This window comes from Vigna unguiculata, chromosome 3 (genome assembly GCF_037176805.1).
Source record: "Vigna unguiculata cultivar grain cowpea cultivar isolate G323 ecotype 2 chromosome 3, ASM3717680v1, whole genome shotgun sequence".
NCBI lineage: Eukaryota > Viridiplantae > Streptophyta > Magnoliopsida > Fabales > Fabaceae > Vigna > Vigna unguiculata.
In genome coordinates this window covers 69,186,827-69,213,670 of record NC_140794.1, presented here as the reverse complement: position 1 = coordinate 69,213,670, position 26,844 = coordinate 69,186,827, and the positions used below count along the sequence as shown (strand labels likewise).

Sequence of the window (26,844 nt, the reverse complement as noted above, 5' to 3'; positions counted from 1 at the left end):
ACAGACTCATTAAATAAATTATTAAACTAATATTTCACCAATGAGACCAAAAAATTACTTTCTTCTTTTTTTCTCCTTGAGTATGGAAGAGAACAGAGGAGAAATAAGAGCAAAAATGTTAGATCTTTTTCTCTTCAAAACCAAAAGAAAACACCTGAGAATTAGATATGAGAACAATTTGTGAAAAACTCAAAACATATAATGGAACCACAATTAAGATTCGGTTATAAAAAAACACACAGTACAATATTTTTTTCTATATTCATGAAATAAACAATTAATATAAAAGATGATCATTAAATAAATTATTAAACTAATATTTCACTATCAATTGAGACCAAGGAATTATCTTCTTCTTTACTTCCATGATAATGGAAGGAAGATGACAGAAGATAAATAAGAGCAAAAATAATAGATCTTTTTCTCTTCAAAAATAAGAAAAAACAAGTGGAAATAGAATACGAAAACTGTTTGAAACTCAAACCATAATAAATAAAAAAATAAAAAAAAATATCTTAATAAATCTTTATATTCTTTATTTTTTATTATATTTAATTTTATATTTAATTATTTATTAACATTAATTAGAATGTTTATAAAAAAAATAAAATATTTGATTTAGTTATAATATATATTTTTTAATATTTATAATATATAAAAAAATTAAAACTTTGGGGGACATGGCCCTCCCTACACCAACAGTACTCCGCCACTTATTTGATGTGGTGAATGTAATATATGTCAGCTTTAAACTTTCCCGTCCGTTTGAAGTAATAATAATTTATATTATATATATATATAGATATATATATATATATATTATAAATTAATTTTATCTTTAATCCATAAAGATATCATTTAAAGTATAAATACAGTATTAGCTTTGAAGGTAGAAACTAAATATATTAGCATTAGCTTTAGAGGTAGAAACTGGAGTATATTTTTTGTTTGTGTATGCGGCAGCGTACCTACTCTTTCAGTTGATCCTAAAAAGACATTATTGTAAATAATATTTATACATAAGCATCTTCAAGAAGGTATCTAACAAATTTTCTCCTACCCTGTAGACCTATAGATTTTACTTTCAAAGATAAAAAAAATTCAATACATAAATGAAAGAAGCAATTTTGAATGAGCTTTTTGTAAGCAACTTTAATCGGGTGTTGGTGTTCGTCCAAGGCTAACAGCAATCAATCATGGTTGTAATCATACTCTACAAAGTCGGTATATAATGCAGTGCCATCATCTGCTTGATGAAGTAGGGAAAAACAGTCATCACAAAAATAACAAGGGTTTTCTGGTGTCCACTTGTCATCCACAGTGATCTTTGTAGCTCTGAATATCTTGCAAACACTACACTTCTGAAAACGCAACTTCAGTTGAAACGTGACTATTGGATAGAGAGCTCGATTATGCACGTCATCGGGATGAATTAACCTCATATCTCGTATCACTAAGGTATGGGTGCAGTTACCCTGCAGGTTTCACGCAGAGAACAATTCACAACATAAAAGAAAAACTACAAAGTATATCTCACATGAAAAAATTACAAATATATATAAAAATAATACTCTCAAACTGGTATGAAACATCCTCTTTGTGGAATTTAATGTTATTTTCTTCTTTTTTATCTTGTATCCCGCTTTAAGGTTAGGTTTAAGGTAAGTGTCTAGCCTCTTCTTGTAACCACACACACACACATCAATAGAAGGTAAAATAGTATAAGTTGAATATCATGTACTTTCTCCATCATATTTATTTAAGTTGTTCTCCTGGTTCTGTCCTTTTGGGCATGATTATGTCCTTGTTCTCCTGGTTTGTTGGCAGTGGCTGAAGGCTAGGGTGTATGGATACTTATTTAAAGAACATATTTTACTCAATTAAACCAACAGACTACATCTAGCATCAAGTGCCACAGGTGAAACCATGGTATTTGACATTATAAAACCCCCCTTCATATACCATACCTATTAATCTGAGACAGAAAAAATATTGTACCTGATGACAATAGAGATATCCAGCACCAAGTCGAAAGCTTAAGTCACAAAAACGTAACTTCTGCATCTCAATGGATCTAAAGTGAGGCAACTGTGATGCAGATTGTTCACCCATGATTGCCTTTTGTTTCTTTTGCAGCTCCCCAGTTATAATATATTCCCATTTCTTTTGTGCCTCCTCCTTGGAGTTTTGGAGCCAATCCAAAATAGGTCTTGTGAGATCAATAGCGGATGGATCCCTCAAATCAGGGCAGAATACATCCTACAGAGAAATAGCTTGTCGTCAAATTCAAAGAAAAAATAATTAGCATATTAACATCATAAGAAGATAAGAATAAGTGATCATGCATACTTCTATGAGAAAATATCCAGAAGGATCATGCTGCCCAGCTTTGTGCATCAACTGGTCTGTTGAGCAAAAGATCTTGTCCCTTAGTGCAGTTAACATCTGTCCTCCAAGAACTAATAACTCCTGGATCTACCCAAAAATTAAAGAACAGATATCCTACTGGTTAAACAGCTATTTCAGAATGGTAGCGATTCATGATTCCTTCAACAAATCAGATATAAAATTTCAATTTAGTTCATATCAGCATGGTATTCAATACTGTCAAAACCGTGGTGGGTGCTCATTGTGTATAAGTTCTATATTTGTCTCCTTAGAATTAGCTGTCCATATTTTTTAAAATAACCAGCATGTTGATGCATTTATAGGTCCAATGACCTGATAATTTATACAATAAAGTAGAATATTAGTCCTTCTAAATTTGAGAAATACCTTGGTACCCTTGCGAACACTATGGTACACCTCCACAAACAAAACAACTTCAGGATACTGCACAGGTACGTGTTCCTGAAGGTTGACTGCGTTGACCTGCCAAACATTAATCTAAAATATAATGGGGATTATAAATAAGAAAATATGTGGGGAAATGCATAAAACTCATTCCTGTTTGGACATGTTTACAATATCAACTTTGCACTTGCAGCCATTCAGACAGGGCAAAACCAACTTTAGTCAGTTGCAAGAACGGAACTATAACACCCAACAAAAGGAACTCCTGATACAATTTCTAATTGAATTTCATGTTTTAGTTGAATATAATTTCTCATGAACTCTCGTGTTTTATACGTCTTTACTTCAAGATAAAATAATTAATCCAATTGAGAAAGGAATATATATTAGGCAAGCCAAAAGCTTAGAAGGTACACATATGAGAGGCTATAATAACTAACTGCTTTAACTTATCTGAAAGTTGGATTCATCAGTAAAATGTTTCAAATTGAAGAAACAATCTCAATAGCAACAATAATCATATAAGATTTTGAAGTAACCTTTCTGGTGGAACTCATAGACCTAAGAGTCCTCATCCTTTCTGTCTTAGTTGATTTATGTGCAGCTTCATTGATCTTGAAAGCAGGACTGCACAAAGACAAGATACATGAAATCAGACCTTATATACAAAATAGAATAATCACTAAATATTAGCAATACCAACTTAAATGAATGAAGTTTGACGGCTGCTTTGTCTTCTTCCTGCTTCTGTTTGATTCTCACCACATGCTCCACCTTTTCTATACAGTCAATCTGAAAATTAATTATACATAAGAAGAGATACATAACAACACCCCCACCTTCAACCCAAAAAAAATTGTTAAGGCTTTATGATTGACTTGACAACACATTCGATTCTAAACAACATTTTGGAAGCTAAATGGTCCAGAGATCTGAACACGTATTCATGTCTAGGTCCTGTGTGAAACAGTTTTAAACAATTTGAAAAGTCTAACTAAACTATTCTAACAACATTGTCAAAATTATGACAGCATAAAAATAAATTGAAAATGGTTATGGTGTATGAATCATGAACACACTTAATATGCTTATTCAGTTATCCTAAACTTGGACACTTTATTTTCAACTGACATGTACCACCATCAACTAGGCCAAGCTGCAATGAACGTTGTCACGTGTTTATTACTTGTACCCCTACATTCTTACCATGAATATATTGTAACTAACAGAATATTTTCCAGGCTAGACTTTAGGACAAAATATCTTGCAATCGTTCATGTATTTATAAAGAACTGGATTTGTTAATTTAATGACATAAAGGCCAGAGAACAGTACCAAAAACCTTTCTTCAGTCTTTTTCATGATATCACTTTATCTTTGACATTGTATCAGAGACTATATATATCATTTCTGGGGTTTTGGTGGCAGTTGAAGGGGAATCCCTACCATTTTCTTAGTTTTCACCATGCATTGCCAGTCTAGCAGGTATTATGAAGGGAGTATTGAACAGTACCACATTTTGTTTGTCTCAATTATTTAGGAGCAATTTAAGTTTTTTGACATTTTGGTAGGAGCAAAAGAATAACAATTGAAACTGAATGATATAGTTTTCTTTCTAATCCAAAAGAAACTTAAAAACTTAAATTCATAACTTAGAATGACTAATTCTCAACTTCTAATACATGTAATAAACTTTTATCTCATTTCAGGCATTAAACTGACAAGAGCAATATAAGTATCAAATAGTTATAGGGAAACATAAATGTTTTTAGAGAATTAGCTTACGTCGAGAACAGAATTATTTGTTCCACTTCTCTTTCTTTTTGATTTCTTCTCACCACACCTGCAGCCAAATCCACCAACAATTCTTAACTGACAAGTTCAGACCGCATGTAATGAATAGGTGCACATTCTTAGTCATTGTTAGGTTTCCAGCAGAGCACTTACAGAGATTCAATACAAGTATAAGAAAACTACTTAATTCTCTACCACTTGATAAAAGATCACAAAAACATGAAGTTACAACCATATCTGCAGGAAATTACACACACAGATTAGGCTAAGTTATCAATATTAGATATTGGCATTGAGAGGCCAACTCTAAAACTGCTAAAGCAGGCTAGGATGGTCAATATTTTAAATATTATGATACAAACTAAATAATTGATATTACACATATAAATACTCAAAAACAAAAATAAAGAAAGGAATCCATGATGAACAATAAACACTCATAATCACAATCAATCTGGGAGCAATAAAGGCATAGCAATGAAAGATGATGGTGAAATTAATGGGAAAAAACACATTACAAATTATATTCAAATTACCAAAATGTGAACTAGGAAGTTTAAATAAGAAAGAAAGAATAGAATAAAACACGGAAAAGAAAATTGCTGTGTAACGGAAGGTGAATGTCTTGTAACAGTAAACTTTTTCGTCTAAGTGTCAGGATTTTATTGAGTCGTACCCATAATGGCCATGTACAAAGTATGCATACATGATGGATATACTTAGATAAACGTCATAATTAGTTTTTCAAGAAAAACTGGGTAAACTGTTTGGGCGTAACATCAATGAGATTAGGTGCAGGATGACATAAGACTGGGCATATGTTGGTGACTAGCTAGATCTTTTCCCCCTCCAAAAAGATGACAATTTTCAATTGGCATATAGAAGATTTTCTTCTTTCTCTCAATTTCCCATTCTTGGTTACCCACTAATCAAACTAAGCCATCCTTGCAACAAGAGCAACAGCAACCATAACAACAACAAAAAGAAGAAAAAAAGAATGACCTTGCATTGGGTTGGTCTGGAAGAGGAGGATGATTTTCATCGTTCTCCGAACCCTGTAATATCACTTCCATTACTAATGTCAAGGAGTGAAACCTAAAGAACTCCAGCAATGGAATAAAAAAAAACAGCATAGGCTAGTGCATGTGTATAATACCTTAAATACTTCTTTGAGAGCCATATCCATCAACTGGTCCTCGGTAAATATTTTAAGGTCATCCACCCTGCAAAGACAATCATCATAAATTAATGGTGACCCGAGAAAGACGGTAGTGGTAGAGAGGAACAATCCATACGAGATATCAAGGTGAGAGAAATCTTCAGACAATTCGGCCTCAAGATTCTGCAAGAAAAGGAATAAATTAGAAGGAAAAGATGAAAGGGAGGGAAGAGAAGAGAGATAATGAGCCAACCTGAAGTTCAGAAAGAAGAGAAGTCTGAAAGTGAGGAACCCTAGTGGAGGGGCCGACCATGTTGGGAACGTAAATGGGTCCACCTCTCGGAATTGGAATGGAGAGATCGCATTCTGCTGCCTCTGGAATTGAACAATCCATTCCTCCTTCTCACTGATATAATCAAGTTTCAGAGAACCACTTCTGAAATTTAGGCAGTGACTGTGTATAATATATATTGTATTCTCAATCAACAGGTAGGAAGATATTGCCGGGACAGTCCACACTAATAAATACAAGTATTTTAGCCCCTACACTGTACGGATCAATCATCCATGTAAAAGTTTTATCATAATTAATTACTGTAAAAATGCAAAAAATTATTTACATAATGAATAAAAATAAATATGTCAAATTACCAAGATAAAGTTTAACAACTTTGTTCCATAAAAGAAATTAAATACATTTGAATATAACAATTAGCAACATAAAAAACTAATATAACTAAAATTATGGGATAACAGAATTTCTTTGAAAACAACATTCTTCTTAAGTTCCCATTTTTTCCTATTGTTGTTTCATGATTATCAACCCACTTAAATCTTCCACACAGTTATATTACCTGTTAAAGTAATAAATATTATTTTGTCTAAACTGGTTTCTTAATCAAATTAATAAGAAAAATATTTTTCAAAAAATTACATCAAACATAGAGAATGTTAATAAACATGTAATAAAGGCCTTATTAAATATAGTGTTGAAGAGTAAAACTAGAGTGAAGATAAATAAAAATATAGTATTTCGATTTTAAATATATAATTAAAGCAAAATTAAGAATATATTTACTAAAAAGTCAATTAAAATATTTTATAATTTTAAATTAATGTAAATATGTTTTTATTTTTTACTTTAAATATTTATTCAATTTAAAAATTAATTTCATAAAAATATTGAACAAAAAAAAATGTTATTGGAGTTTTTTTACTCTAGAACTTTTTAAAATGAAGTTCAAGAAAATTTTTCAAGTGAATATTTTGAAGGCTTGTTTACAAAACAAGGGTCAAATTTAATAAAATGAATCATGTATCCTAGATTAATTGACTATATGGCTGGCAAATGTCTTGAATTATTTTCATTGGGAAAAGGGAGAAACTATCTCATCACTCTTAATAGATAAACATAACATCAAAAAATCATTTGTGAATTAAGTGTGCTATGCAGAAAGTGGATTCACATAGTTGATCTTTGTTAATAGATGGAATATTGACACATTAGGACATGATATTTATTAACATTTCACGTGCCAGTGTACTATTATATTATTTTTATATTTAGTAAATATGACATTAAGTGAAACAATCAGATAAAGGTTCAAAGTTACAAGGAGAAGGAGAGGAACTGAGAGGAATGGAGGGAAAATCCCTCCTCATCCCTCTTTTTCTTTTTGTCAGCAAGAGAAAATGATATGATCTATCTTAGAATAGGATTTGGCTTAACCCAACCCAATAAGACCAACCTGCAAAGTGAGAGTTATTCTCCATTTACATACTTTATCTAGACTTTATCTTTAACCAATATGGGACTCAATTTTTTCCAATACACCCTCTCACATCCTATGATATTGGGCTAGGTGAGTAGATAATATAAGAGGTGACCCTTTTTTAAATAGATCTAGTTTAGATTCTCAATTACCATCTTAGAATGTAAATTGAGTCTAACTACAGAACTTAGCTTGTGAGGTGAGAGTCACGCTCCATTTACATACTCATTTCAGGTTCTATCTCTAACAAATGTGAGACTTGATTTTATGTCAGTATGAAAGTAATTTCATCCCAAAACGATAACTATGACCCTATAACTAAATCATAACATAGCCCATAATGGTAGTTCTGACTCTATAAATTTCAGATAACAAAACATCTTCCTTCCATTATCATGCTTAAATTTCAGATTATAACACAATGTTGATAAAAAAAAAATGTTCACCTTCTTTTCATCATGTGTTCAACGCATGAGAAGTATCAAAGTATCAAAAAAATTTAAGAGTCCACGGAGATTTTTATCCTGGCATGGTTTGAAATAACATGAGAAGAGAAACAGTAATATTTCAGCAAAATCAACAAATTATTATTAGTCAATAGCATTTCAATTTGAAGTTTAATCTGTTAAGATTGATCATGAAGAGATCATGTCTCAAAAAGTTAAAAAAAAAAAAAAAAAAAACTAATGATGCATACATCTTAACAGTAAAATACATCCAAAACACAAACAAGTCAACTAAGCCAGAAGTGGTTTCTAATCAGTTCAGAACTACACAACAAAAACAATACTATTTAAAAATATAGTGTTTGTAACAAAACTCATGATAAATATTTATTCAAATATTATTATGGTTAAACAAAAGGGAGCAACTGTGCTAATGAAGCTTTAAAAAACCTGATGTAAACTTGTTTTGATTTGCAATTAATTGTTCAAAAACGAAGTCAGCTTTTCCGCGGTAATTTCTTCGATTTCCCCAGTAACCTTTTTAACTATTCCTGTATCAAAAGAAAATGTTCTAAAACAGGCAAAAGCTTGAGAATTATATGAACTCAAGAATACAAGTTAAATACAACGAAATCCATGTCCTTCAAATATCAATTACAGAACTGTTCATCATAAGCCCGACAGAAACAAAAACCCAAACCCATCAAGTCAATATATGACCTGACTTCTGTGTGCACAACTTTATATCATTTGATAAGCAACCCCATTCGTATTAACCTTGTTGGCATTCAAAAACCCAAAAGTCTAAATCACTTGTTGAATGTAAATATAAAATGATGAAGTGCTCCACTAAAAGAATTCTTTTGAAATTCAAACTCAATCTAAAACATTTGACGCATATCCTGAACTACATCCAAGAGTTATTGAAAGTTATCCAAGTTACAGATTGAAAATTGAAAAACCTATATAGACCAAAAATATTTAAATTTAGTTGTTGGCCCATTAGTCAAGTGTAACACTTAATCCCTAGATTACTATTGTGGTAGTAAACAAGCAATAAAATCTAGATGTGAATCCCCATGGAATACACAGGTTACACATGAAACTCGTCAGTTAACTTTACTGTGTGACTGACAGGATGCCCCTTATGCTAATTACTGAGTATATAAGACAGGTATGTGAATAAAACATAATTCCTACAGATTGCACATCCCACACCTAAATATTTATCTTGCAAAATTATGCTTTAAATTGAAGTTCTGTTCACTCAAACAAAGGACAAACTTCAGCAGTACCGTGCTTAGGCCTTCCCAAGCTATTACTTTTCCATGGATATTGTCAGGTATGGTGTATAACCATATTTCTACTTTCATATTTTCACATTATAAAAATAAAGTATTGAAGAATAAAAGAGAAGAAAAGTATAGGAGGATAAAAATATATCAAACAAAAAATTAGTTTCCAAGAGCTTTCTAATTATCTTTACATTATATAACAGTCATCAGTTTGTTGAAGAACTGCTCTTAGCCAGTACAGCTCCACGAGGAGAGCTTTCTTCAAAATAATTTACACTTTTCCTGAGAAATGTTTAGTCTCACTCTTGAGATGTATATGTCTCGATATGTGTGTTGAAAGCTACTATTGACTATAGATAAATTCAATTTATAATATATAAGTGCAGATTGCACCTTATAAGTTGGTTCTGTAAGGTTGAATTACATCTAAAATTCACCTCTCAACATGCTATAAAGGACCTTGGTTAAGCCTATCCTAGTAAAGTTTGTCATTTGTAACATTAATGGGTGGTTCAATAACGTCTCAATAGCAAGTAGAACCATAAACCAAATAAAGAACAAACTTCACTAAAATAGGCTCAAGTCATAACTCCGATACTATATTAAGAAGTGGACTTTAAACCTAACTCATCCTAACAAGCTGATTTTGTAGAGTTGAGTTAGACTTAAAATTCACTCCTTATCACTGCTTTTAAAAGGAAAAAATAAAACCTACGTAAATTTCCAAATTAAATATAACCACTCTAACTTTGCAAATGTAGAAAACTAAATTGATTTTTTAACATTTAGAAATATAGAATAAAAACAAACCAGTACAATCTTATTAACGACAAAGAAATTACCTTTTACAAGATATGGAACTTTCAAATTCCCGGCACTCGGTATATCAGAGGTTTTTCGTTATACCGATTAATATAAACACTAACACTCAACACACTAAGGCTGATGCTTTTGCAGCAATATAAATCATACTTTTCTGTCCCAAGTCTTAATTTTGCGAATCTCATATGTCACCGTCTTATCATTTGTCGGTCTCTATGTGTATCTTCCTTTTTTGTGTTAAATTTTTATACAGCGAGGATTTGAGGCATGATTAAGTCAAGACAAATCCAACAGGAAGCAACAGTGTTTCAAATATCAGAAGTATACAAAGAATGATGATCAACAGAAAAGAATATTGATCAGAAACGATTACAATAGCAAGCATATTACAGAATGAACTTCAAGAAGACATCCAAATAAAGGTTTGACAGAGCGAAGTAAATTACCTCGAGACCGTCATTAGCCGAGACACGAATCAAGTCTTCTTCGTTGGTTTCCCCTCGCAGTCCCAAGCGTGAGTGAGAGCTACACAACGGAACGAAAAAATGATTTCTTTTTCTGGAGAAATTGGAAGCTTCTTTGCGACATTGGTTATTCTTATTCTTTATTTCAGATTTAAATATACAGTCCTGAAAATATCACTTTATTTCGACAAATAGTTGTGTGGGGTAAAATTAACCCTAGATTATAGACAAAAGGAAAACTAACAAAATTAAACGATAAATCCAAATTCAAACAAATTAACCTAGACAAAATAAAAATTAGATAGATGAAAGAATGTAATACAGCAACACATCTACAGAACGATAGACTAGGACACTAGGGCAATCCAATGTTGAGATTCAAATATGCAATGGGGCAAGCCATAACCGAGAGTAGGTGGGAGAGATGGAGGGGAATAAACAATCAAAGTGGTGGAGCGAGAGAGATGAGCGATTGACTTCGCGAAGCTAAGCCCGATGGCGGTGAGAAGTTGGAACCGACAGACGACGATTGCTGAGAAGAGGGAAGTCAGAGGAGACGACGAAGAGAGACGTACGTAGCGGCGGTGGTGAGAAGGAAGAACTCAGCCACAACCCGTGTCTGACCCGTTGAAGTCGGGCCGGGCCAGCCCGTTAACACAGCACTCAGGAAATATAGCCCGTCCCGTCCCTGGACTGGCCCAGTCCACCATTATTTATTTTTTTGTTAAATATTGCTTTTGGAATTTTTCTTTTTCCTATTTTGCTTTACAGGATCAAATCGTGACAGTAAATGAGAATGAGACAATTTTTTTTTGTATGGATCCTTCCAGTTGCATGAATTGAATCAAATCGTTATCTTTCTGGCTTCAAGATTGTTGACTGTTAAATCACTATTTTTTTTGTTTCCGTTTTGAAATGCTGTCAAATTTTTATTCATAAACTCGTCTGAAATATATTGAACCTATACACGTCCGAAATCATCGATACATTATTAGAACATAACAAGCGCTAATAATGCATGATTTGAGATTTTTACGAAGATACTCTTTTTTATAACCCGAAAAGTTACAAAAAGTAATAATGTTCATATCAAGTAATAATCACAGTGGGGTAAATCAAAGCCGAAGAGAAACAAATGTTAGGCAATTCCTAAAGTAACCTAAAAACCAAGTTGAATTTGGAGAACTACCTAGAAATAGTATTGTAATATTTAATGTTGAAAGAACATTAGAGTTAAAAGATGGATGGAGATAATATAATATAATACAAAAGAGAAAGGGGTGAGAGGTTAGTCTAAGAGGACTTGTGCCTTCGATGGTTTGATCCCTTCATAAGGCAATGCCGCAGGCGTCTGCTTAGAGCTTCCAGCTTCTCAAACCTCTCGCTCTTCGGCTTCTTCACAACGCTTTCATCTTTCTTTTTCTTATTCTTATTCTTCTTCTGCTTCTTCTCATCTTCTTTTGGGTACGATGGTTTCTCTCTAGTGCCACGCATGGGTGTTGCAAACACCTTCACATTATTCTGACATTGTTTATTTATAAATGAAACATGTCAGAACTGGTTCTGATTGACATAATCGATGCTACACTACTGAATCACTTCCAATATCATTTTCAATGTATTATTATGTCATACCTGAGAGAGGGTATCATCAGCCCTTAAATCTGCACAACATTCTTCATCACTGCCTCCTAAAGAAGAACATCTGCCCCAACTTTCTCTATTTGAGCTAGTATATGAACAGCAATCTTCACCCTCGCCGTTCAGCTTATCCTATCAAATTCAACCATGCCACACTTAAAATAAAGACTGCTAAAATTATAAAATGCCACACTTCAACACAACACTCTATCTCGTGATAAGATCACCTGCACATCCGTGGGTTCATCACGGCCAGTTTCACCATTGCCAACACTATCTTCTCTGAAAAAGGATTCCTGCATTATAAATTTACAAGTGATGAATGAACTAAACATTAAAATGTTGTTTAAATAAAAAGTAATGAACAGGCCCTACTACATCAGTCAGTGGTGTGACGTCCGAAAGAAGTTCTGTAACTGATTTTGTGGTGGAAATTGCTGGAAGCACAGAAGATGAACTTGCAGCATTGGTTGATGCAGACCTAAGACTGGAGAGAATCTCATACAATAAGCTCTAGAATGAAAACAAGAGCAAATTAGTTCCTGTTCTTCAAAAAAAATGCTCACATAACATAAGCTCAATCATATGACCATATCAATACATAACCACATATAGAAATATGTGGGCTTCATTAATTGTCCTTCATTAATTGTTCTAAAATTATATTCATCTTGATAGCACATTGAACTATCTTCATCTAATAGAAAAAGACAAAAATAAGACAGTCAATCTCAATAACAGTGCCTCAAACTTTTGTATCTTCTGCGGTGAGAAAAAACTTCTTCATCTAGTAAGAGCATGTGCACCAATGCTACTGTGGCGATTGGAATACTTAATACGTCTTATGCCATGAGTGCATGTGCAGAGAATCTTTTTTATTAGTTTTCTAACTTAACACGTCTAAATCTTCATTGCCATCATAATAAAGTGGTTTTACTTCCAAACAAACATTCAGTTCACTTTTCTTAATGTTAAGATTTATTTCCATTTTGAAACTTGTTAAGCTCCAGCAAAAAGTAATTTATTAATCAGTCATCTTAACAAAAAAGTTGATGAAAGTATGAAAGTAATGACTAATCGTTTAAAAAAATTATTTTGAGTACTTTTGACCTCTTGTTCCTACTTCCTTCCCCACTTGACTTATCTAACATACCATGATTGAGATGCACTTTGTGCATTAAAATTAATCAAATTTTCCATAAAGCTTCTCAACATCTTGTACATTTAACCTTATTTTCTAATGTTGACTAATACCCAATTTTCTTTTCATTCTTGCACACGTTTCCATTATCGAGCAAGTTCTCATTGAACATGCATTCAATATTCTATACATGCTAAAAATATAGGTTTGAGGTTGGGTAAGATGAATCTGGTATCATGTTTATGCTCTCAAAATGGTTCCAGAAACTGTCATTTTTATCCCCTCAAATCTTCATTAGATGGACATCCTAAAAATTTGCATCTGACAGCCTAATAATATCAAATGTTCTTACAAATTTAAGTGCACTTCCAAACATCAGCTATATTGAATCCCACCTGGTTGATACATCCAATCTTAAATTAACAATAATGTCAATAATAGAATCTTGAAAACAATATTTGAAAGAACCATCCTCCCATTTGATTCTTAAATTTTATAAAGTGCACCATTCCACACTTTCGAACCCTCTTGAACAATCAAGTATATGAACACAACAACAAATACGAAAAGGTCACCATTACACAACAAATTATTTTGCAAACGAAGGTGAAATTTAAGAATATCTTCATATGCCATTAGCATAGGCTTTATCCAAAAATGATGAAATAATTTCTTATCATTATCCAATATTTGAAGCAATCAAATAAGGGAACTTCTATCTAACTAAGATCTAATGTGGGGACACTTTTTCCAACAAAATTAATACAGTGAAGGACAACTTAAGCAAGCTTTGCCTAAAATTCCTAATGGTGTGTTTGACTTCTGATAATTGACTATTTATCTTTGTCAAACAGTCTCCACACAATAAATAATAATCAGATTCAGAATGTGCGCACATCTAAAGTGCAAAGGATGCAAATGTGGCAAAACTAGATTTAAGGATCAGACATGCAGGCTGGTTTAGGGACTGGAAATTTAGACAAATATAAGGATTAGAAAATTGCAGCAACAAGTTTCAGATAGATCCATTAGGTCAATGATATAAAGAAAAAAGATAACTTAAGGGGATTGAGGAAGAAGAGGCGAGTAAATAAGGGAAAAAAGTTCAAAGCATCAAAGCTCAAAAAGGAAAATAAGATGAATAAAAAGGCTTAAGTAAATTTTAAGTATCTTATAATTTTGGGGATTTTCAATTGAGTCCCTATTAAAAATTTTCACCATATTGAGTACTCGATCTTTATTTTATTTTTTTATTTGAGTATCCACCGTTTGATTTTGCTGTCAATTTGGTAACATAGTTGTTACCTTGCATCAACATAACTTAAGTGTCTCCACATGAAAAATAAAAAAACAATTTAATTAAGTTTTAAGTCCCTCGTAGGTTGAGTATAAGGATTAGAAAATTGCAGCAATAAATTTCAGATAGATCCATTAGGTCAATGATGTAAAGAAGTAAGATAAGTTAAGGGGCTTGAGGAAGAACAGGCAAGTAAATAAGAGAAGTTCAAAGCCTCAAAGCTTAAAAGGAAAATGAGATAAAATAAAATTGAGGAATTTAACCAAATTACTTTTGAAATTAATGGAAAATAAAGTCTTGACTTTTCACTCCCTATTTCTATTTCACTTACCCATTTCTTGGCTGTCTTTTCACTAGTTCAGCCAAACTATTGTTCTTTTTATCTTACTTACTTTACCACTTTGGTCTTTTGGCCTTATTTATTCCTCTCTTCTGCTTCTTAAAACCCTTCAACTCATCTGTTGATTTTCCAAAAACTTATACAGTTTTAAACTTTTTACATGGAGGCACATGTGGACATTTCTGAGAACAGACTGGTAGGGTTGGTTGTCACTCGGAGACAATCCATATCTGATGGTTGCTGGACAAAATTGGACGGTTGACAATGCCGAACAACGACAACGAACAAAAACAAGGTAAGGATTGGCAGAGCAGGTCCCACTCTGATACCAATTTGAGAAATTAAAGAAAAGGAGAAAGTGTATTTTGAGAGCTTGAAAAGTTCTCCCTTAGGTAGTCATATGTATTTAGAGTTAATATGTGATACAACGTTGATAGATGAAAGAGTAAAAAACAAGTAATTTAGGTACAACCCAAGCAGCTTTTGAAAAAAGCTTACTTATCCTACTTTGAACCTATCATAACAGATAGAAATAGAGAGAACACCATTAAGAACATTTTTTAAATATACGTTTGGGTTTAACACATTTCCCGTTCTTAATGGTGTCTCCCACCGAAGAACCCACAAAAGAAAGCAGAAAAGCCCAAACAGTGAAAAAAGAAAAAAACAGGTTTGAACCTTTCAAACTGTGATGGAGTTCATACCATTGCCAGGTATTGTCAGAGTGACCATAAGGAGCGACTGTCTGCCATTTGGGGCTTGGGAAACAAAGTCTCCCACAAATGAGGAATGACACAAAATGGTGATTACGGGGCTCAGGTTTACTCATGTAGTCCCTTAGTATTTAGTAAGTTAGTACAAAAACTAAAATATAAATATTAATAATAGAGCAAGTGTCGTCATGCATACAAAATGTGAATCTGACTCCTCACTTATTAACATTAAATTTGATTGATTTTGTTACACAAGACCCAATCTAACAGAAAATTTCTACATAATTTAGAACAAGTGTCGTTTTGGGTCATCATGCATACAAAAATGTGAATCTGACTTTCGACTAATTAACATCGAATTTTGATTGGTTCAGTTCCACAGAGCCCGATCTAACACAAAACTCTAAACAATTTAACTGGTTTGGTTTGGATTCTTGGGTCCATCAAGTTGGCCCGACTCAATCAATGCTAACAATGACCCACCACATATCTTAAACATGTTTTAGAGGTTTCAGGCAAGCTATAGCCTAGCAATTTGAGTAAGGTTGGCACTAAGGTCAAGAAAATGTACTACCTAATCTATTAGGGACGGAAATGAGAATGTTAAGGGTTGTAGTTTGCATCTTTTTATGTATCATTTCATTAGTCCACAAGCTGCACTCTAGCCATAATGTGCAAAATCAGCTACATTTCATTAGTCAATTTTAGTTGGTTTTGTATTTTGATAACATTCTACAATTGAAGTGAAGAAAACAAAAAATGGCCAGTAGGCAGCAGTGTTCGTAGGGAATAAATATATTGAGGACAGAATTTAACTGAGCACGAAATCAAGACATGAAATTCTAAATGCTAATTACCTCCTCCACACCAGAACCAAGTTTCAAATTCCCCAAATCATAATATTTCTCAAGCTTATTATGAGCTCTAGGAACATTAGGAGGGCGAAGGACATTGTAGAAGAAAATGGAAACTGAATCATAAAAGAATTGTGGCCGAGAGGAGTTGTGATCACCATCAAATTTTATGACATTTTTATCACCCTACAGAATCAGAAAAAAAGTTAGATGTTTTGTCGGCAAATTAAGAGAAAGTATAAATTGCTTTCAGAATATTTTGTTCTGAAAGATTTGGAATAAATCAATACCGCATAGGATTCAGAGATGAGATCAGAATGGTGGGGCTGAATGAATTTGTCATCACTTGCATGTCCAAATAAAACAGGAATGAATGTCTTTGGTGCAACCTGTGGATTTAAAACACATTAATTCAGACATGGAAAGGAAATAACTCTACTTAAAAATTTGTTTAGGCAGAAAATAAAAACTGTAATGCCCAGATTCCATAGTAAAAATTAGAAAACATTCTAACATGACTAGTGTTCAAAATGTAGGATAATGGGACACCACACACACATATACAAGCCTTGCAAGAAGAGTCATTAAATATTTTTTATATTACATTTTAGGCTATATTTGTTTCTAAAAGTTAGATAAAAAATTGCAAAATTTTATTATACTACTAGTGACCTTGCAAGTGTCCATGCATACTAAAGTGTTTACTCAAGTAGTAACTGAGTTGATAAAAAAAAAAAAAAAGTTTTTTAATTGAAGCTACTGAAGACTAGATTGCCTAACACATGTCATAAGGATATAAGGGAGGTGTCGATGTGGGAGATGTGTAAAATACCAAACACCTCAAACGAGGAGTGTCAATGCATCCTTGTCATGGTTAATGGAGTTTACTAATTACATTAATAATTTTAATAATTAAAAAATGTAGAACGCCCGAAATATGCCTTGCCATTCTTCTGAAAAATAAAACAGAACTGCACAACTAATACATACCAGCAAACAATTCAGGTTCATGATATCAAACTTTGCCTTCTTCTCAATAACCCGCCGCATGTACTGTACAGCCATTTTAACCTAATTGAGGCAAATCCAGCAGAATATCAGACCAAATAAACATAGTTGACAGCTATAGGCTTTATATCCATGTTGTTTGAATGTTTTGGAGACAAAAGCAACCACCAAGAAAGTAAATCGAGCAATATCCCCTTAAAAAAAGTTGCACGTAGAGCAACCATTCCAGTCATGCATGTAGTGATATGAGTCTTTAGGGCATGATATCAACGGTCTTTAAAATTATTTGTAGCATAGTAAAATGGGGTAATATGTTAGTGGAGGAACCATAGTTTAACTAGAATTGACTATGAATAACTTTGATACCATATTAAGAAAGTGGAATTTAACTCCAACTCAACCTAAAAGCTGGCTTGGTAAGGTCATATTGGCTTCCACCTATATTATAATTTGACCATATTAATAGTTTTTTATATCCACCCATTTTACTAAATCTACTACAAATAGTTTTAAAGACCTCTGGCAGATATCATGCCCTAAAGATTCATATAGTGATGCATGACTTTTGGGATGGGACCAGATAGAGTCCCTTTTTTCTCTTTTGATTGAGCATTTACTACAAAGGAAGATGGTATAGAGAGAGAGAGAGAGAGAGAGATTACAGTGAATTTAGGAAGCCGAATTTTATAAACATCCACAAGCTCCATCATAAGATTATATAAATTTGAAAAGGCGCTATCCAACACCATTCCAGCAATAGAAGGATCTTCAGCTCCATAAAGAAGACTGCATCATACCAAAGCAAAAGTGAACAGTCAATGAAACTAGATATATGTGCATAATGGTAGCTCATAACGACATTAATACAGGTAAGGTTGGGAATGTGATATACTACAAAACCTACTAACTTAGACATCAAAATTATGAAAAATGTGCATTCCAAAAGGGGGGTCAGTTATTTTCCTCTTTTTTGTCCCAATTTCTCAAAGGGTGGCGGGTCTTGCAAACAAGTATACTACAAACACTGACTAAGAATTAATGAATAAAAACTTGTATTGGTAATCACGGTGAAGGTATTGATAATATTCCCAAAAAAATTTCACTTTTTATTTCTTCACGAGTGTCCTAAAGACATTTGTTAGCATTCTCCTTACTTGGATAATTAAAAGAATGACTTCCCATAGGAAGGCCTAAACAGTTTTGATCTCACGCAGACAGATATACAAGGAAGATGTATAACTTAGGTCATCAAACTATACTAGAACAAACATTAAAATCATCCACCTAGGACCTTTTTTAGTACGGGGTACACATAGAAACTATAAAGTATAAAAGGTGCAGAAATACTTGTAAAAATCAACATCAAGCAAGTTAGTTGGGAGATTTAATACCTAGTAACTGCACCCATTGACCGTCCCCAAAGTCCTATATGAGATATTTGTTTGTTGCTTCTCAAATATGACACCACCATCTTGAGATCATCTTTCTACCACACAAAGGAATGGACACATATTAGTACTTTCATAAAAGATGGGATAGGCAAAAACTTAAGTTAATAGCCAGAAATTAATAAAGGAATTAAAACATGCATATAGAGATAACTTACTTCGTGCCAGCCTAGACTGACATATTCTCCATCTGATAAACCTGAACCCGAGAAGTCAAGGGTAAAAACAGTAATATTTGAAGGAAGAAGAATTACAGCAGCTTCATTGGCGTCTGCCCTACATCCACTGCATAATTGTACATGTGCACACATATATCACAAGGGAGAATAATAGAATAGCTAAAAAAAATTAAATTTAAAATTTTTTCAAAGCGTCAAGACAAGAGCCCTTTAAATAACAGACACCTGTTTCCATGGCAATATATAACACAAGGAAGAGAAGTATCTTCTGGGAAAGGAGATGGAAGATAGTGGCTACACTTCAAGGTATAGCCTCTGGCATTCTTAAGCTGCAGAATTGGAAAACAGATAATCTAACAGTAAGCAAATAATTGAAATCATGATTTAACTAAATACATATGATGATAATAACAAAAAACCATCAAATAAATGATGTCCATACTTGCCTCCAAATCCTGCCTTTGGTATGTTCGACTTGCAAGGGTGAATTCTTTTTCCCACAGGTACTGGTCAGGATTATACTCCGCCCTGACAAAGTAGATACAGTTGTAACTAAATTTGCTGGAAAAAATAATCACAAGTTGAGAAATGGACATGGATGCAGGGGCACTATTATAGTTATTTACTGGAGTAAAGAAAAAGTTGATAAGATCTACAACGAAGCCTGTCTAACATAGTTGTTTGAAGATGATTGAGTGTGTGCTTGGTTTACAGGTTTGAAAACATTCAAAACATCTCAAGAGAAAAGTATGATTCAAACTTGATTGGGTTGAACAGACATTCAAATACTTACAACTTTAACCTATAAACAAAAATACCCTAAATGAAATTTAAAATCAAATTAAAAAAAAAACTACTTATTCGAACATAGCTTATCAAGGAAAGAACCAACATATTAAAAAGCTAAAGACGATTTTGATGCATATAAGTACTTTCCCCCTAAATTCTCAACAACTAAGATGACATGGCCATGAAAATTTAATACGATTCTATATTAGTAAAAAGAGGTATGGAAATCAAAGGCAAGAGATAAACATGAAAACAAAAACAAAAAAGTACAGGACACACGTAATTACTAGGGTGGGGAACAAAATAGGAATCCTCTTGTGAAAAGAAAGAGCCCTAATGAATATGGCACAGTTAACATTCTCTTTCATGTAGGCATCATAACAGTACCTGCTTACTTGAATAGTGCCATGCCACCAACCAGAGAGGCAAAAATTAATACCTGGGAGGCCGAATAACGAAATTGATGAATTGTTCAATCATCTTGTTCCTACATGTAGCTCACTGCAACTCCACCTCATCACCTTACAAGTTGACCTCGCTAAGAAGCTCAAAGGCAATTGGCCACACCATCTTCGCAACTCAAAGATCTCAAATCTCACAAATAATTTTTACTCATCAATGTCAATGCCAGACATACAAGCTAAACTGCCAGTGCCCAATTCCTGAGAGAAACGACGCCAGCTTAGAGTGGTATTTGAATTTAAATAACAAAAGAAAAGAAGAAGCAAGAAACCCAGTGGCAGCAGTGGTAAAAAAAATTCAAAAATTTACACAGAAGCAGGTCCCAACTAATCATATGAATTGAAGAGAGAGAGTGGAAGAGAGAAAAGAATCTTCAGGCTCAAAAGGCTCTTCCAGATCCAAATGCCCTGAAAAGGAATGCATATCCTAAAACCAGAAAAAGTTACGGTAACCAAAAATTTTCATTCACACACCCCTCCTCAGAAAGAAAAGAAAAGAAAAGAAAAGTTTAGATTAAACTCCTTGGAGTTGTACCATGATTGCAGGAAAATAAGCTTTATTTATCCAATGTCAAAAAAAATTCAAACTTGGATGACTGGGTACACGTCAACTCAACAGAAGGGTCCCAAATGCAAAACAAGAAAGAAAAGTGTTTAAAATGGTAAAAGTTCGTAAAGCAGAAATGTGGGGTAATATAACAGGCACGAATTCCAAGTCAGACGAGATCCCACATCCAAAATACCACATTGAAGCCCATGGATGCAGTTCCCCTCTTACTTTCTCAACAAAAGAAACGGAGAAGCTGCAAAGAATGGGGGAAAAGCAAACAACTTTACCCGAATAAAAAAGTGGGAAGGTGTTAGGACTTACCACCCAAAAGCAAATGCTTGTCTGAAGAAGTAAAAGAAAGAGATGAAATAATGAAAAAGGTGGATTGAAAAAGAAGTTGGTTCTTGTTTTTGTTGTTGTTGTTGGTTTTGGTGCTGTGGTTTGTGAGAAGGAGAATTGAATTTGAATGAAAGAAGATGAGAAGTGAAGGAAGATGAGAAATGAATGTAATGTAAGAAAGAAAAGAAGAGCGGTAATAGCCAGCTGTCTTTCTTTCTGTTGAGTAGTGGTTTTTGTTCATCTAAACGTACCTCTTTATTTTCTTAATTAATTACTTAAATGTTGTAACATTGTCCTTTTTCTTCTTTTTATTTTTTTTTATCTCTTACCCCTTCATGTTCTTATAAAGCTCTACGTGGCCAAGAAATTATAAATATTTTTATATGAAGTAATGTTTGTGTAGTTTATCTAATCATGTAGTTTTTTGTTTCACGTATTTAACGCTTACTTCTTTCTCTTACACATCTAATGAATTAGTTCAAAATTAATATTTTTAAAATATAAAGTATGATAAATAATTTTACAAAAACATATAATGTTATATTAAATTTTCAAGATTTTGCTTATGTACACGTCAACTAACTATGCTAAAATATTTAATGTTTTATCCATAAATAATAAAAGAAACTTATTTTCAAAAAAAATAAAATATCATTATGAGACTTTTAGATTTAACGTTATATAAAGTTGAATAGTCTATATAATACAGTTTATTAAATATAAGTATTAATCTATAAAATCATTAATGTAAATATTAAATGATGCCTTCATGAAATTCATTAAATATAAGTATTAAACGATAAAATCATTAATATACATGGTATTTCTTAAATGTTTTCAATTAATAATAATATAAAGATTTACTGACAACATTAATTGTGATGCATAACTAGCTTTAAAAATACTGCTAAAACATTTAGTTAATGCGACTTATTTATTAAATATATTAATTAAATGTATTAATACATGTATAAAAATATTGAAATGTTATTCCTAAAAATATTCAATATAATACAATTCATTAAATATAAGTAGTATACTGTAAAACTATAAATAAAAGTATTAAATGATGTTTCGCGAAATCCATAAAATATAAGCATTAAACTATAAAATCATTAAATACATGGTATTTATTAAATATTTCCAATTATGGTACATAAATAGTTTCAAAAATACTGCTAATAATTTATTTAATGCGATTTATTTATTACTTATATTAATTAAGTGTATTAATATATATTTACAAACAAGAGTTCCTAAAGATATTATACATAATTTATAAATGTTAAAGTTTATAAAAGTTCATAAAATATATGTAATATTAAATAAACTATGACATTAATAATTTTTAGTATACATTTATTTCATTTGGAAAACAAAATTGTCCACAAATATTATATCGCTGTAATAAAATAATTATATTTTAAATAATAGATTAAAATATAATTAAATGTAAAAGAATAAATTAAAAAATATTATTTATTTTCTAAATAAAAAAGATAAAAAATAATTAATGTAGTAATGTCTGTACTAAAAAATAATTTTATTTTTTGTTAATTAGTTTTTGTTTAATCCATAAAAACTTAATGAAAGAATAAGTAAAAGAAAATTTAACATTTCCACAAAAAACACAGAAAGTATAAAATTACTCCTTTTATTTTTAATGTTTAAAATCTATGGATAAATGATTATATACAACAAAATCCAAATAACCAAAAATGTAGGTGGTGACACATCATAAAATCAAATAAAATTCTTTCACTCTACACGTTTCATATTAAAATTGTACAATTTTTTTTTTATCTTTTCAATAAAGTATATCAGATCTCTAAGGCACAATTTCATCCTCGTTAATCATTAAAAAAAAATTGAATGTACTATTATGCATCAGATATTATATTCCAAGATCCACAATAATTGATACATATTCTTTCTTTATAATTTCTTTTAATCACTTTTAGTATATACAACAACAAGTGGATAATAGTTTATAAATAATAAGAATTTTTTTTTGTCTATTATATAATTATAACATTTTAAAAAATTAAAATATGTTTTACTAATTATTGTAGTAATTAATCTATAATTATATATTTTATTTATAATTATGATAAAACAAATACATTATATATACATATTTGTATACACTAGTTTTGTATATAGAGGTGACAAACTGATATCTTAAATATTGTTCAAATCTGTTTTCATTTTAACAATAATTTTTTACATATATATTAATAATTTTTTACACACATTTTCCTTGTCTCTCAAATATTAGATTTATTTATATCTACAAAATTTACTAAAGTCTTCAAAGTACTTTTATTTTCCGCACAATCTTCATTAAACATTTTTTTTCTTATTCCCAAATTTATTGAATCAAATAGATTATTACAAGTTACACATTTCATTATTTGTAATATTTTTTAATATTTTTATTAATGATTTGTAATTTATTTTTTATTTCAAGTGTCCAATGGTGTAATCTCTTACTTGTGTGTGGTAACACAAACTTATTTCTATTTTTTTTTCTTTGATCTTAGTTTTATTTTTATTTTTTCATTTGCACAACATTTGTTTCCTTGCAACTATTTTAATTGTTCCTCAATGATTCAATGGCTGATAATAAGATTTCTTAAATCTCCAAGTTCTCTTATCAAATCTTTATTATTTTTGTTTTTTTTTCGGTTTGATTTCCATAATTTATCAAATTGTTTTTATCACATATATTTATTATTTTTTAAATATTTTTATTTGTTATTTATATTTGATATTATTAATATAGTTATATTTTCAACTTAATATCACAAATGTAATTTTGGATATCATATTTTTTAACCAACATATTTGGTATTAAAGTTTAAAAAAATAAAATGTTTATTTTTTAATTCAAATTATTATTAGTTTATCTTTTTTATGTTATTTCATTTTTTATAATTTCATTTTAAATTATTTTATAACTTTATTATTTTTGTTTTATGTTTTAGCTTTTCACTATTTTTTTATATGCTACCTATATTAACTTACAAATAAAATAGACAAATATATATATATATATATATATATATAATTTATTGAATTCATAATTTTTACAACAACAATCTCTCTTACATATTTATAAAATATTTTAATTGACATTTGAAACAATAAAAAATATATACACAAATAAAAATATACACATGATGAAGAGGAGAAAGAGGATAGAATATGACGGATACCAGAATAAATACAAATGAAATAAATTTTGAGTTTTGGTAACCAGTGTTCTAAGGACATTAGTTAAGGATAATTAATATACACTGAATCCTACAAAAATATATAATTAAGTGTGATATATAAAATATGGAGAATGCTAACCAGTGCCCTAAGGGCACTGGTTAAGGAATAATAAATGTACTTTGATATCATCATTTTTATATTGAAAACTGAAATAATTAAAAACAGTAATTAAAATAGTATAAATGTACATAATAAATTTTATAAAGACAGAAACACCCTTTTAAATGTGTAGACAATAACTTACTGTTACAAAACAAGTTTTTAGAATTTTTAAAGTCTCTACTAAAAAGAAAAAAAAATCAATTAAGTCTTAAATTGACACTTTAATTATTCTTTTTTTGTAACATTTTTATATGTTTAAAAGTATTTTTTTTTTGTTGGTTTTTCTGTTAATTTATACTTTTTTATGTTATTTTTTTTTAAGTTTTAGATGTTTAACACTATTTTTTTGTTGGTTTTATGTTAATTTAATTTTCTTATATTTAATTTTTAGCAACATTAAAAATATAGTTATTTTATTATTTAATTAGTTTTTAAATTTTATTTGTGAACATTAAATAAAATATTAAATACACATGTACAATATTTATGGGCATTTTTGTCTTTTAAAGAAAATAAAATTACATTAATGGTTATTAGGTCATATTTTATTTAATATTACACTTTTCTATGTATTTTTGTAGGATCCAATGTATATTAATTATCCTTAACTAGTGTCCTTAGGGCACTGGTTAGGAAGACCCATAAAATATAACCTAATAACAATTAGGAGAATGTTAGGAGAATACTAACCAGTGGACACTGGTAAGGGAATAATGAATGTGCATTGGTATTATCATTTTTACATTGAAATTTGAAATAATTAAGTACAATAATTAAAATAGTATAAATGCACATAACAAATATTATAAAGATAAAAGTACCTTTTTAAATTTATAGACAATAACTTTCTGATATAGAACAAAGACTTTGAAAATTTTAAAATTTCTACTAAAAAGAAAAAAAAATCAATAAAACCTCAAATTGACACTTTAATTGTTTTTTTTTTTAAATTTGCAGATGTTTAACGCTACTCTTTTTGTTGATTTCTGTTAAATTAAATTTTCTTATGCCGGCTTTTTTTATAAAATCTTTAGATTTTTAATACTATATTTTTGTTGGTTTTTTATTAATTTAAACTTTCTTAAAATCGTTATCTTTTTCAAATTTAACGGTGTTTATTTTTTTCAATTTGACAATTTTTTAAAACTGAACCATTTTTTTAATTATTTAATTATCTATAAAATTAATAAAAATTATTTACAATAAAACTATAAAACAATTTATATTTAATTTCATAATTAAAATAATAATAATTATTGTATTATCACAAAAATTAATACACGTATATATATATATATATATATATATATATATATATATATATATATATATACACACACAAATAAGATATGTAAAACAAAAGGTATATTTTTGCTAGTTAAGTATAATGTGAATATTATATTAATTTTTTTAAAGTGAATATTTTAATTAACATAGTCATTAAATTAAATATAATGTAAGTATTAAATTATATATTAAATATAATGTATGTAAGTAATAAACAATATATAAATGTAAATGTTAAATGATGTATTCATAAAATTCATTAAATACAACCTGTTTATTAAATATTTTCAATAAAAACATTCATATAAAGAGTTGTAATATCATGAGGAGTTAAAATGACAATTTATTAACTCACAAATTAAATATAATGTAAGTATTAAATTATATATTAAATATAATGTAAGTAATAAACAATATATAAATGTAAATGTTAAATGATGTATTCATAAAATTCATTAAATACAACATGTTTATTAAATATTTTCAATAAAAACATTCATATAAGGAGTTGTAATATCATGAGGAGTTAAAATGACAATTTATTAACTCACGATCTAAATGATGAAATTATAAAATTTTATAATTTTACATCCTATTTCTAATAGTAAATAAAATTATTTTTTCTAATTATTATGGTTAAAATAAAAAATATTTTAAATTTATATAAATATATATTTTTTTAAAATAATTACAAAAAATAGTTAAATGATATATAAAATAAGTGATAAAATAATTTATACTAAGGAGATTACCTTTCACATTTATTTCTCAATTTTATCTAAATAAAGTTTGTTTTAAATTAAAATAATTATATTATTAATATTATTCATGTTTCTTAAAATTTAATATTTTTTATTTGACTGTTTTATAA

General features: G+C 30.2%; 2 protein-coding genes across 22 annotated transcripts; both read right to left on the bottom strand.

The window, feature by feature from the left end:
- Positions 1–877: 877 nt before the first annotated feature.
- Positions 878–11,073, bottom strand: SRD2 (snRNA activating complex family protein). Of its 14 annotated transcripts, none has more exons than XM_028066195.2 (14): positions 10,868–11,073; positions 10,528–10,606; positions 7,965–8,042; positions 6,000–6,182; positions 5,883–5,929; positions 5,744–5,810; positions 5,590–5,642; positions 4,579–4,636; positions 3,497–3,585; positions 3,333–3,420; positions 2,776–2,886; positions 2,350–2,475; positions 1,999–2,259; positions 878–1,475 (listed from the first exon to the last, which is right to left on the bottom strand). In XM_028066195.2, the coding sequence occupies exons 4-14, from the start codon at positions 6,138–6,140 to the stop codon at positions 1,191–1,193; spliced, it is 1,326 nt and encodes a 441-aa protein (XP_027921996.2). In that variant the 5' UTR covers positions 6,141–6,182; positions 7,965–8,042; positions 10,528–10,606; positions 10,868–11,073; the 3' UTR covers positions 878–1,190. The 14 variants fall into 14 exon arrangements, with proteins under 14 accessions (XP_027921996.2, XP_027921997.2, XP_027921989.2 ...); XM_028066196.2 differs by having other exon boundaries at positions 6,000–6,152; XM_028066188.2 differs by lacking the exon at positions 10,868–11,073 and adding an exon at positions 8,415–8,515 and having other exon boundaries at positions 6,000–6,294.
- Positions 8,414–21,488, bottom strand: LOC114179752 (uncharacterized). 8 transcript variants are annotated; one of them, XR_014993655.1, is made up of 16 exons: positions 20,727–20,935; positions 20,395–20,617; positions 19,613–19,694; positions 19,392–19,495; positions 19,146–19,272; positions 18,931–19,025; positions 18,202–18,325; positions 17,522–17,602; positions 16,822–16,920; positions 16,535–16,717; positions 12,562–12,699; positions 12,414–12,482; positions 12,181–12,318; positions 10,868–12,066; positions 10,528–10,606; positions 8,414–8,515 (listed from the first exon to the last, which is right to left on the bottom strand). XR_014993655.1 is itself a non-coding variant. In XM_028066180.2 (15 exons), the coding sequence occupies exons 3-15, from the start codon at positions 20,433–20,435 to the stop codon at positions 11,839–11,841; spliced, it is 1,509 nt and encodes a 502-aa protein (XP_027921981.2). In that variant the 5' UTR covers positions 20,436–20,617; positions 20,727–20,843; positions 21,288–21,488; the 3' UTR covers positions 11,575–11,838. The 8 variants fall into 8 exon arrangements, 7 of the variants coding, with proteins under 7 accessions (XP_027921981.2, XP_027921985.2, XP_027921982.2 ...); XM_028066180.2 differs by lacking the exons at positions 8,414–8,515; positions 10,528–10,606 and adding an exon at positions 21,288–21,488 and having other exon boundaries at positions 11,575–12,066; positions 20,727–20,843; XM_028066184.2 differs by lacking the exons at positions 8,414–8,515; positions 10,528–10,606 and adding an exon at positions 21,288–21,488 and having other exon boundaries at positions 11,575–12,066; positions 20,745–20,843.
- Positions 21,489–26,844: the final 5,356 nt, after the last annotated feature.

Excerpts from the sequence above, each read along its gene's own strand:
- SRD2 (XM_028066195.2), bottom strand. The coding sequence starts at position 6,140 with ATGGATTGTTCAATTCCAGAGGCAGCAGAATGCGATCTCTCCATTCCA. Across the intron at positions 2,887-3,332 it reads CTATGAGTTCCACCAGAAAG|ATTAATGTTTGGCAGGTCAA; the intron begins GTTACTTCAAAA and ends ATTATATTTTAG. Across the intron at positions 2,260-2,349 it reads CTGGATATTTTCTCATAGAA|GATGTATTCTGCCCTGATTT; the intron begins GTATGCATGATC and ends ATTTCTCTGTAG.
- LOC114179752 (XM_028066180.2), bottom strand. The coding sequence starts at position 20,435 with ATGATTGAACAATTCATCAATTTCGTTATTCGGCCTCCCAG. Across the intron at positions 12,483-12,561 it reads TCACACCACTGACTGATGTA|GAATCCTTTTTCAGAGAAGA; the intron begins GTAGGGCCTGTT and ends TTTATAATGCAG. Across the intron at positions 12,319-12,413 it reads ATGAACCCACGGATGTGCAG|GATAAGCTGAACGGCGAGGG; the intron begins GTGATCTTATCA and ends TGAATTTGATAG.